Raw genomic sequence first — 12,500 nt, 5'->3', positions numbered from 1 at the left:
TTTCCTCAGGCCATCCTTTACCTGATCTACCTGCTAGACCCCCTGGTGCGTGGCGACTATGTGATTGTCTACTTCCACACCATTACCACAACAGAGAACCATCCCTCTCTTGCTTGGATCAGGGAGGTCTACGAGGTCCTTGAGTATAAGTAAGTGCCAGATTTGATTTTAGGGATAATTTTGTACTTTATTTTACTTTTAGAAAAGTACAGATAGGTATAAAGTAAGTGTGTGTGATAATGCGGGAATTCTAAGAATCTGAGCAGATGTCTTTGTTATATTTTTGTGTCTTTCTTTCTTTTGCGTGCATGTTTATGTCCTTGTCTTGTCTTGACTTACCTATCTTGTCTTGCTTCATCATTATTGTTCAGTATATGTCAAGTAAAGGGTAATGTTCACAGCTGGCAACTCACCACTGACTCAGAAATACTCCCATTTGGAGTACTTGATGAGTTTTTTGAAGAGTGCTAGTTTTTCCTTTCCTGAGATTGGATGGATTATAGGCAGTTGTGTTTCAGTACTGCAAAGGTCTATGAAGAGCCATAAGCGACTGGTATTTGGTTTATGCTTGTGTTTGAAGTGTTCTATACATATTCCCTGTGTAAGTGGAGGTGGGATGTGGTATTGAGGATGTTTCTGTAACATCTTTGAGAGTATATTTGTAGGGGTGTTGGTGAAAGCATAAACATGCATTGATGATGATGTTCTGCACTGTGTATTCCAAAGTTTATACTATGAATTTCTTCCTCCTCCCAGATACAAGAAGAACCTCAAGGCCTTCTATATCGTGCACCCAACGCTATGGACCAAAATTATGACTTGGTGGTTCACTACTTTCATGGCACCACAGATCAAGCATAAGGTGAGTTGGTTTTTCTGTGCTGTGGTATAATGCGCTGTACTGTCACAGTGTGTTATAATGTACTATTATTTTATAGTGGTTTATAGTGTTACAGTGTATTATAATTCCTCAGGTCAAGCACAAGGTGAGTTTTTTTAATAGTGTTTTAGTGTGTGATGTTGTGATGTAGTGTTATAGTGTGTTATGGCTTCTCAGATCAAGCATTAAGTAAGGTTAATTGTGACTCAGTCTGATTGCAGCTTTATGCTGTAGGGAAGATCATAGTCTTTACTTTGACAGTTATGAATTAGTATGAATATTTCTGATTTTATTGTGGCTTTTTGGCATGTTACGTAATCTAATATCATTTACTTTTTGTGTATCCATATATAGCCATGACTTAATCTCTTCTTGTTTCCCTCAGGTTCACTCTGTTCCTGGCGTTGAATACCTTTATGACATCATAGATCAAGACCAGTTGGAGATCCCCGCATACATCACAGAGCATGATATGACAGTGAGTGGAATCTTTGAATGATAGTTCTCAATTTTTTCTGTCTGTACATTTTACCTTTTTGTATGCATAAGTGTTTTTTTCTTCTTCTCTTTCTGTTTAGTGCCTTGAAGGAAAATGTTATAAATTTGTTGATAGGAAACACTGAGGATTGAAAGTGGTAATAAGGGATCAGGTGGAATATTTTTGAGAGAAAATTTCGGTCTCTGATTATTTTAAGCAAAATACAGAATTTACTTTTGAGGGTTATCCTGAGGAAATTCATCTTTTGTATATTTCCTTTATAATCTAAAAGCCTTTCCCTGTTTTTCTTATTATTCTCCTCTTTACAGGTCAATGGAATTCGCTACTACAAGCCAGGCTCGGCATCCTCTTGAAAAGCATCGAACTCCTTTGAAAATCCAGAGATGGAGTGAGGAAAGATGCTTCTTGTTTTTTTATTTTTTATTCTCTCTTTTTTCTGTTAATGAGCCTGTAGTGTGTGACATGCAATAATGATAATAGTTATAAAATGAATGAAAAATCAGGAATAAAAAAGCCAAAGTATGCCGAGAGTGAAGAGAGGTGAAGCGAGGATTTTTCAGCGCAGTATTGATGTATGATAGTTGGCGTTTTGATCACATTTTCTCATTCTTCCATTGTGAGGAAATATTTTATGTTGTTATTTACAAAGAGCTTTGTGCAGTGATGTAACATATCTTAGCACTACACTTTAGATTGTGGCCTTGTTTTAAGAAAAAAGTAATTGATAGTAATAATAATAATAATCATAAAAGTATATCATATATGTAAAAATAAGTCCTGCCTGATTCCTCCTTGATCAGGGTAGATATTACATGCACTATTCATGTCCTTTCAAGATAGTAGAGTAGAAATCAAAATATGAGGAAGGTATAGAAAGCAGACCGTAATTATAGAGAAAAGAAATCCATCTTCTTTCTCTCTCTCGGGTTGGGGGAGTATATGTGTTTTGTATATACCATTAACCTATTTTTACTGGCAATATACCCATTGCTCAATAACTTACCAAGGAGTCTCCTTACCTCCACCCCTTACCCTCCAACCCCTCTCCCCCTTTCTCTTAAAACTTCCCTGACATGAGCAGTAATATCTTTTTTTTTTGTGGTGTATATAAAGACTAAACAATCAAGGTGTTTGTCAGTGAATTGAGGATGCAATCAACATATCTCTCTTGTGTATGTACGTATGTGCGCGTGATGGAGCCATGTTTGGTATTCCATTTTTTTTTTTTTCTTTTCTTTTCTTTTTCTTTTCCAATTGTCATGGCATTGATTAAAACCTTGTTGGGGATGGAGTGGTTTATGCTTGTTTACCTTCATTTTTAAAATTTTTCTTAGTGCTCTTTTATTAGTTTGTTTAAAAGCATTTACTGTTTTACTTGCTTTTCTGGCTGTTTTTCCTGTTTCTCAAGTTTTTACATATTTCTCTTTAAGTACACCATTTTTGATGACTTTACATATGATATTAGCCTATGAAAGAATATTCTCATTGTTGACCACTTATGTGCTTTGCAAATTAAATGCTACAAGACTTTCCAGAATATGTTTGCATGCACTAGTATATGTTCATTTGTGAATGAGGGAATGAAGGAGGATGAAAGAGTGAAAGTGAAGAAGAAAAAAAAGAGTGAGTGAAGGAGTCAGCTCTGAGTTGAAGAGGAGAAAGAACAGACATGAGGGAGATTGAGAGAAAGAAAGGAGAAGGAGAGAAAGTGAGTGTGGCTTGAATAAGTAAATGTGACCATTTGGATTTAGACAAGGAATGAAGAAGTTTGTATGTAACCTTGTACCATTTAAATTGTAGAGCATATCTAATGATCTTCTCAATAAAGTTCAGTAACACAGTACATTGAAAGTCACTGTAAAAGGCATGAATTTTTTGTAAATTAAGAAGAGATTAACAATCAAAGAAATAAGACAATAATAGATTTCTTCTTGTATTTATTTACAAATATATTCACCTTAGTTGTGTTATTTGATTCCATTAAAATCACGTTCAGTAATTAGTACAAGAATAGTTGCATTTATTTTTATTTTTACATAATTTGGGTTGAAAGCTTATTTACAGAGGTTCTGATAACTCTCTCCTTTCTCTATTTTCTTCATTCCTATTTTATTTTCTTCATTCCTATTTTAGTATGACATTAATATAAGAACAGAGATCAAGTAATATGATATAGTAAAGTATGATTAAGTTAAGGGGAGCATTGGAGTAGACTTTACATATCATTAAATGAATAGTAAAAAAAAAGAGAAGAAAAACACTTGAATTAGAGCAAATATTCCCAATTGTGAATTATCCAATTCTCATTTTTGATGCTAAAAATCCTGGAAGCATCTTATGTGATCCTTACTATATGGAATTATGAAGTTTAGAGTATGTTTGTTTTATATGCAGTTAACTTCCTTCAGTATGAAATATCTAGCTAGAATAAAAGATAAAACTTTAAATCCTTTTTTAAATTATGTATGTTCCTTAGGGATTGGCCAAGTAGCTACAGAGCAGTACCAGAACAAGTTAAAATTTGAGGCTGGGAAATCAGAGCCATAAAACAAACACAACTTAAGCAACATTTATTGCTACGTGTGTGCCTCTCTCTGCTGCTTTTGGTCGTTTAATCAGTCAAAGAATCAGTATGACATGCAGTCTTCACAGAATACCATTTTGAAAAGGTGTTCATGGTTAGTAAGTGAAGGTATTAGGAGGCACCACCTTCATTGCTGACAGGTATAACAATTAGTATTCTCTAGGATTATGTTTATTACTGTCTGGAGCAATCAGTTCCTTTTAGAAATCTCATTTACTGGACCTTTTCATGTGGAATCTTGGACAAATACAAGTTCTTGGAAATAAGCTTCTCAGATGATGTCAGATGATGAAGTATGGCATAAATTGCTTTCCTCAGTCTTATGGTCATTGCTCACATTATGGCCTTTCCATAGTACTGTGACAGCTGGATAGTAATGTCTCAGAATGTGTGTGTAAAACCAAGGCGGCTATACTTTGTCTTCTTATCAGTCCTGGTGATGAGTCACTGGCTATCATCCTCCCCATATGATTATTATATTCTTTGATGACAAGATGTCTTTTGTAAGAGCCTTGTTCTTCATGTAATCTATAGACAGCTTTGAAGTACATTCAAAACCTTTTCATCAACAAAGAGTAAGCAGAGTTACACCACACACTGTCTCCATGGTGAGGTGTAATTTGATGTCACCTCTGTAGTGATAATGTGTAGGTATTAGTGACAAAACAAAGACAAAAGGGAAGTTTCAATGTATTGCAAAGATTTCTGCTTAAAAGTTCTCTTCTAAAGAGAGTCTTTTGTGGGACAGCATGTCCTCTTCCAGTTGTCAGGCAAAAATAAACTTTCATGACATTTGACACATAAAGTCTTTGTGCCAGTTGTCAGGATGTGAAACTACATCACATTCATGAACAAACATCTTTTAACAGTAGATTGTGGTTTTGGTAAGAAGTTTGTATTGTGGTATTTGAGATAAAGCTGTGGATTGTGGTGTGGGAGTGTAGGGAAGTGAGGAAAATAAGATCAGGATTGAAGGAGGGAAAGCCGGTGCAGAACAGCTAGCAGTGGGCAGACATGTTCAAACTATGGAGGAGGGTGGTATTTCCTCCTCTTTTCCAAGCTTTTTTTTCCTCTTGTCTCCCTGCATCACTTTTTATGCTCTCATCTTTTTCTTAGGCTTTTGGGTTTGCATAGCATGCTGAAACAAAGCATTTATGAAGTTTGAAGAAGACTCACTGAGTGACAGAATGTTGCTCATCCTACTCCCTTTGTTAAATGATCACCACATAGGCCATGGGACCTTTATACCTGTGGAGCTTAAGGCAAGTTAGCCTTTAAATACCTGTAAAAAATTGCCATAACTGCTTATTTTGTAAGTTTTGCCAGAAAACTTCAGCTCAAGAAAGCTGAAAGATACCCAAACATTGGACTTTTTGTCTGGATGTTAGTATTTTCCAGTAATGCACTATCCTCTCCAATGCCCCCCTTAAGGAAGAAGTGGTCTGTGCCTATTAAGTCACACATGAAGAAATGGTAAGGTGATGACGTTAGATCAGAAAATTACACCTGACTTGACTGCATAAGAGACATTGTCAACTAGTTTACTGTTAACACTTAAAATGATATAATGTATATAATATGTTTTTGTTCTCAAAAAGAGGAAGCCATAGAAGAAATATAAGGGAAAATTATTATCTGTTGACCATGCTTAAATCTTGTTGATGATATTGTATATACTTATCTAAGATGTTATACATTGCACATTATGAACTGAGCAGTGTACTATACTTTGTGGCATGTCAGCTCAGTTTCTGGTCAAAATAAAGCTCCTGTCAGGATGTGCTTCCAAAATTGGGTTGGAGTTCAGAGATATCACAGTTTTCTTCTTTTTTCAGTTCAGTTGTTGTTGATGTTGAAGTGTTCTGAACTATCTTGTTTCTCATTGGCAAAGAATGAAAACTAGTGGTAATAATGAATAATAATTGATAAGAAAACAGAAATAAAAAGTAACAGACAAGAAAAAAAAAGTGATGACTCTGAACTGTCTCCCTAAGAAGTCAAAAAAAAGAAAGAAAAGAAAAAAAGACAAGACAAGTGAGACCTCAGATCACTCGATATCCTCGTCATCACTTCTTTCAGGTTACATGTGAATTGCAAATCAAATACAAGCACCCAAGCTGAGGTTTGGTGTGTTCTGTGGCATTAACCAGTGAGTAGTGTGTTATTAAAGTAGATAAGCACAGGTATCTTTGGAAAGCTTGTGAGAATAATAGATGGGAAACTATTTTCACAATAGAGATATAAGGCATTATTTGTTTTTATTTATTTTATGATTATCTCTTTGTTTGAAGATTTTTTATTCATCAAAATCTAGATATATGCATTTAAATATTAATTTTGATTTGGATTTTTGGAAATAGCCATAAATGTGTTTTCTTAGGGGAGAAAGGAATTTGTATCAAAGATTGTAACTGCACTGTGAAGCAAGGATGAGGTGTTGCGGATCAAATGTTTTGTGTACAGAGACTCTGTTCCTCTGCAGCAGCCTCAGTAATAATACTTAACCATATCTGTACAGCTGCTTTGGTAAAGAGATGGGAGAAGCCTCTTAGATATTACACAAAAAGGAGAAAAAAATGTATACTGGCTATAATCTTGTTTGTGTAAAGTGCTTGCTCCAACTGTTGATTCTTTTTGACGAGAGCAATGAAATTATTCTTAGGAACCCCAAGCAGGTAGTCCAATTTTATTTTGTGATAATAGTGCCATCAGATTTTTTGCTTAAAGAGTAGTTGTAGTTTGTATGAAAATTTTGATAAATGCATAAGTTTATATTGCCATAGTTTGGTTTATATATGTTGTAGTTGAGATGTTTTGCTAGTTTTTTTGTTACATTTGATAACATAGTTATAGATTTTATACTTGTTGAATATTCATACTTTCCTTGTATATTATGTTAGAACTTAAAAAAATATATTGTTGATACCCAAAATAGGTCATTAGAAATGGCATTAAAATTTTTAAAAAGGATATGAAAATGGTTTTGATTTCAAGCAGATCAATTTGATATAAAATGCTTTATGTTTAACATTATATTTGATGACCAAGGTATTGGTACTGGATGCTATGCACATGCTTTGATATGAAGGAAATGGGCAAATACCATATATATTTATTTTTACAAGATTTTTTTTCCCTTTCTCTTTTTTTCCTTTTTTTCTCTTTCTTTTTATTTTTTGGTGTTTGTTATAATCAGTACCAAAAATTTAATGATGTTGCAGTTTGGAAAGTAAGTGCTGTCTGTCCCGATGTTTTTTCCAGAATAAACAAACAATAAGGGAATCATACGGCTCCTTTTGCCTTGCAAGTTGACAGTTGCTTGGAGCTTATACCTGCACCTTAAGGGATGTGGCTTTGCAGTTTCCCAACCCTTGAAAATGCACACACATCCCTTAGTGTGAGGAATGAGTTTTTTAGAGATATAAACAAAACGTATTTTTGTAGTTGCCGCAGATTGTTGGAACTTTTGTCTTAATAGCCTTGATGTTATGTGTATAATCAGTAAACTGTAGTAGGCCATATATCTTGGAGTGACTGGACAAAATAGAAAGAGAGAAAAAGATATATACCCTAGGCAGCTATAGGTACTTCCAAGTAGCAGTAGTGTCCAGCAGGCTTTATGACGATGACAACAACAGTGTCACAGGGAATCTGGGTTGTCATTTTATGAAACTTATTCCGTTATTCATGTGACACACTGATCACAGATTCACTGTGATTACAAAGAGAAAGAGTTGCTGAGTCATTTGACCTCTTTTGATCTTGCAATTTTTTGGTACCTATGAATTTTTTGTAAATATTGGGTCACCTTTAACAGATTTTAAATCAAGAACAGTATAAATAATACTACTGTTAATAAATATTGATTAAATAAAAGGAAAAATTAACAGAAGGAATAAGCTCAAGATTTTTTTTTTCTTTTTAACCCTTTCACATAATGCACTCTTTCTCCTGAAGGACAAAAACTGTACTGATTCATAGGTCAGGATAAGTGTGCCATAGCAAAGTAATTATTATAGGCCAAAGATTACTTAATGTCTTCAAATAATTTTTTAGATATATTTTGTTAAGTAGACATCACGCCATATATATGTATAAGCCAGTCACATGCATTGACTGTCACAGTGCTCTTATCTTCAGTATTTAAAATAGTTTCTCATAATTTGATTTCAAAGTTAAATCTGATAGGTATGCGAAAAGAAAACTGTCCTTTGTTTTGCCTTTAATAATTCTTGATACTGAAAAGGCATAGATGTTTATGTTCAGTCTTTATAAAGTTTTAAGTAAATTTGTTTATTGCCTGATGTCTAAACCTGCCTATTTATTGATATCAGACAAGACTGATAATTATTGGGTTATATTTTGAGGAATGTTCATTATTTTTATCTTTATTACCTTCCTTTTCCTGGCCTATAAACATTATTATTAGATTATTTAATGACAATATGATGGAATTTTCCTTCCCTTAGAGATATCGAACTGTTATTTTGAACTTGATCTTGTCATCAGAGGTCCAAGACTAAGCTCTTACAGAAGTAGTAACAGGAAGTTTTCAAAGACTATTCCATGTTCATGGAGGAAAGTGGAGTTCATCATTGAGAGGAGACTTTGAGTCCAGCAGGAGAAATTTGTTCAAGCACACAGTAGCTTCTATAACATTCTCCCAAAAGCAGGGACATTTACCTTGCATGCCTCAGACTATTACTCAAAAGCTCTCTTTTAAAAAAGTAACCTAGTATGGCTAGAGAGTAGTACAAGGTAACTAGTAGATAATTAAAACAATAATGAGATAAAACTTATCTGCAGCATCAACTAAGAATAGATAGAACACCACTTGGTCTCTCCCTCCCACGTGTGTCTTTGGCCCATGATCTTGCACTATGCTATAAGAACCCTTTATACTGCCACAGCTCAGATAATGACTATGCTGTTGCAGTTCCCCTTATATTTTGTCATGAAAATTGCTTTTATCTATTTAATTTGGGATTTTGTTTATGATTTGGCAAACTTAAATTTGTTCTACTTATATAGTTGTAGTTCTTACTTGTTAAAAGTATGGTTGTAAGATCTAAAAAATATAATAATTACAAGTTTTTGTTTTGCCTGACTATTACCTAATTGATATTATCTTCTTTATTTATCATTATACTTTTATTACTACCATTTAGTACAATTATTTTTTGATGATGCTTTACATGTTCCAGGTGTACAGTATATAGGTTATTAGAGTTGCTGTTAACATGTTAATGATACTGTATAATAAAAAATATTAAAAATGAATAAACTGTTCACAACAAAATAAGTAAGGTTTGAATACCATCCTCTTCTTTTAACCCATTAACGCCGGTATATTTTGAAGCCCAAAATAAAAGATTCCAGGCGGCTACAAAATCGGTTGGCAGAGCTTCCCCGGAGTCTGTCCACCCGCCTGCCGCAGGCCGCTGCTGCGTCGGAGCCCTGATACAGTGTCATACTGGCGGGACGCCTGGCAATGTTTATTTTTTCAGGTGTCTCATATGTGGGACACCCGTCGTGAATGGGTTAACCTGTTTATACTGGAAGTGCTTGCATGGTTTAATTTGTTTTTACACTGATGGCTGACACATGTACTTTGTCACCATGGAGTCATTTTCTAGACCTTCCTGACCTCACCAATTACCAAATTTCTTGATTATATTTTTTTCTTTTTTACTATTATTACCATCAGTCTTTAAACAAAATAAATAAGATATAATCACAATGGACAGTGCAAGCACCCTTTCCCAGTAGGTCAGCTACTAAATTCCGAAGTGGCATGAGGCATTACACCAAAAATGTTGTTAGAAATATGTAAACTGCACAAGATACAAGAATGGTGCATGAGAATTGTAAGAAACAAAAAGCCAAAAAAGAACAAATCAGTTTCCAGATAACAGGCTCAAAAGCACCATTCTTACTAAAGCTGAATTATTTTTTATTATAGTAACTAACCCCTTTTGTGAACACATCAGTACTCGAAAAACAGCAACTATTTGGGAAACAACTTTACCAATGCAATGCCTCAAAACCCTTTGCAAAAAAGAATTTTCTTGGATAAAATCAGCAAATGGGGTACTTTAAAAAATAAAATAAAATTATGTATGAATTGAGAAATAATGGATTTTTTTCCTTTACCTTATGTTATTTTGTTTTAATTCAAAAATCACTTAAAAGGAATAGATAAATATCCAGTATTTCCAAGGCTAGTCCAGTACCACTTCCTCTGCTGAAAAGATGTGAATGTTTTTTTTAACATAATTGATCTGTAAACAGTAAGCAAAAGTAATGATGACATTTGTAATTAAAAGAAATACACAACTAAAATATCTGAAAAAGAGGCATACACATATGTATTTATTGTAATTTATATGATTTACCCACTCACAACACCCACCCAATACCTTGCTTGTTGTCCTGTGTGTGTGGGGGTGTGTCGGGGGGCATAGGAGATGGAGACTGGAGCCCAACTAATTTTGTTTGGTCTTTTCTTCTCTTTTCCTCTTTCATATCTTCTTCATCCCCTTTTTCTGTTCCATTCCTGAGGTGTGAGAGCTGTGCTGAAATTATGAAAGGTTGGCTTTATTTTACTTTATTTACTCCACACCACCCCATCTTCCTCCCTCCCTCATCCTTCTACTATTTCTACCTCTGCAAACCTTATAAGTACTCTCTATGGCCCAGCCAAGTGGGATTGATTTTTTGTGATTCCCCTTCAGCCCCCTACTTTGAGTATACCCTTCTCATTCAACAGTTCAAGGTAGGCAAGGTTACCTTCCGCAGTCACTCATTCACGCCTTGTCACACTTACTTCTGAATCCCAAGCTCGTGCACTATCTAACCTAACTGACCTTACTGGCAAACCCATTGCTACTGAACCTCACCTGAACTGGAATGGTTTCTATCCCCCTGAATAATTGTCCCATATATGACAAGAACTGGTCAGACTGTGAAAATGACCTACTTACCTACCTTGCTGATTATGATGCAGTAGCAGTACAGTGCTACACTATTCCTCCCAGAGGCCATTGTGAGTCCCATGTCAATATTACCAAGATTAGCTTCCATAGACATGACCTCCCATATGAAGTTTAAATTGGTGGATTGTGCTATCATGTCCGACCGTAACGACTCCTTCCCTGTCAATGTCAGAAGTGGTGTTTTGGCCACCCACCCAAACACTGTCACTCCATTTGCCCAGCTCAGTCATGTACATGTGCCAACTGTGGTGACTCCCATAACATATTTAATAGGAGCTGCCTTGCCTATAAGCACGAATGTTAGGTAGCAGTTCTCAGATTCAAACTAGGCCTCACTCTACGTGAGGCTAGACATGAAGCACGATGACCTATTCCAAAACAATCCTTTGTTCTGCATCTTGCCCATCTCTAGAAGATATTTCTGCATTTCTTCCCTCAACCCTGAACCATCCTACCTCTACTCTCCAAGCCAAATCCCTTTTCCATTCTAAATCCAGATACTCCAATCTCTGCTACTTCTCCGATACCTACCCTTCCTCCCCCTCACTTTACGTGTTACACCAGAGAACTTAAACATTCTACTCCATCTTTGCCTTCCACACCCTCTCCTACACTCTTCTTTCCCTCTGCTCCTCGAACATCTATCCCCTCTTCTTCTCCTCGCAAAAGACCCTTGTTTCTCAGACCTCCCTACCCAAAGTCCCTCTAGAAACTCTTGAAGACATCCAAAAATTCTTAGATATGACCCAAGAAAATGTTCAGCTCCCTCTTCCACCCTCCAAACCTTCTATTCCTTGTACCTCTACATTCAAAGTATTTGCAGATATCCATCCTCCTCCCCTACAAGTTCCCCCTATCCCTCTTCCTTTTACTCTTTCCCAACAAATCCCATCCTTTCCTGCTTCATGTACACCGTTCCCTTTTTGTTCTCCAATATCCTTACCTCTCCCACCTTGATACTCATGTGAACCTTCCTGATATTTCACCTCTTTCCCCAATCCCCTTATCTCATCCCCCCAGACTCTTCTCCTGCTACTTCTCCAATAGTCATCTCTATCCATATTACCCACTGATTATTTTATAACAGCTCTTTTACCAGATTTTCCTTAAAGCAATATTACTATAGCTTCCCCAACTTCAGATACACTGCATTCCATCCAATCACCCTATACCCTTAACCCTTTCCTTTATTAATCTCCGATTTACTTAATATGCACCCCCTCTTTACTCGTTTTCCCTATCATACTATCCTATAACACTAGAACCTTTGATATTTAACACTCTTTATACTAATCATTAACTCATTTACCCTTTTCTCAACAATACTTTACCATAGTGCTAAATGACCTTAGATGTCTAGCACATTTATCTGTTTCAGCCATTAACCATTAACCCACTCAAAACAACAGTTGCTGGCACCATACCAAACTATGTAATAGGGTGCATACAGAATCAGCTGCTTGAGGGAAAAATTACATGAAGGGCAGCAGGCTATGAAGCGACAGTGTTTGGCTTGGTAGCCAAACCACCAACATTTCTAAT

General features: G+C 35.6%; 1 protein-coding gene across 6 annotated transcripts in view; it reads left to right on the top strand.

Moving 5' to 3' along the window:
- The window catches only part of Gdap2 (ganglioside induced differentiation associated protein 2), a 126,910-nt gene extending 117,648 nt beyond the window's left edge, over positions 1-9,262 (top strand). For all 6 annotated transcript variants that reach the window (XM_070132664.1, XM_070132679.1, XM_070132653.1 and 3 more), the window contains 4 exons: positions 10-149; positions 757-862; positions 1,266-1,358; positions 1,688-9,262. In XM_070132664.1, coding sequence (XP_069988765.1) covers positions 10-149; positions 757-862; positions 1,266-1,358; positions 1,688-1,732 — 384 coding nt within the window. In that variant the 3' untranslated portion in view covers positions 1,733-9,262. The remainder of the gene's footprint in view (positions 1-9; positions 150-756; positions 863-1,265; positions 1,359-1,687) is intronic.
- Positions 9,263-12,500: the final 3,238 nt, after the last annotated feature.

The sequence above is a fragment of the Penaeus vannamei genome, chromosome 2, assembly GCF_042767895.1.
Source record: "Penaeus vannamei isolate JL-2024 chromosome 2, ASM4276789v1, whole genome shotgun sequence".
Classification (NCBI taxonomy): Eukaryota; Metazoa; Arthropoda; class Malacostraca; order Decapoda; family Penaeidae; genus Penaeus; species Penaeus vannamei.
Note: the sequence above shows the minus strand (reverse complement) of the source record. Positions and strands in the feature narration are given on the sequence as shown.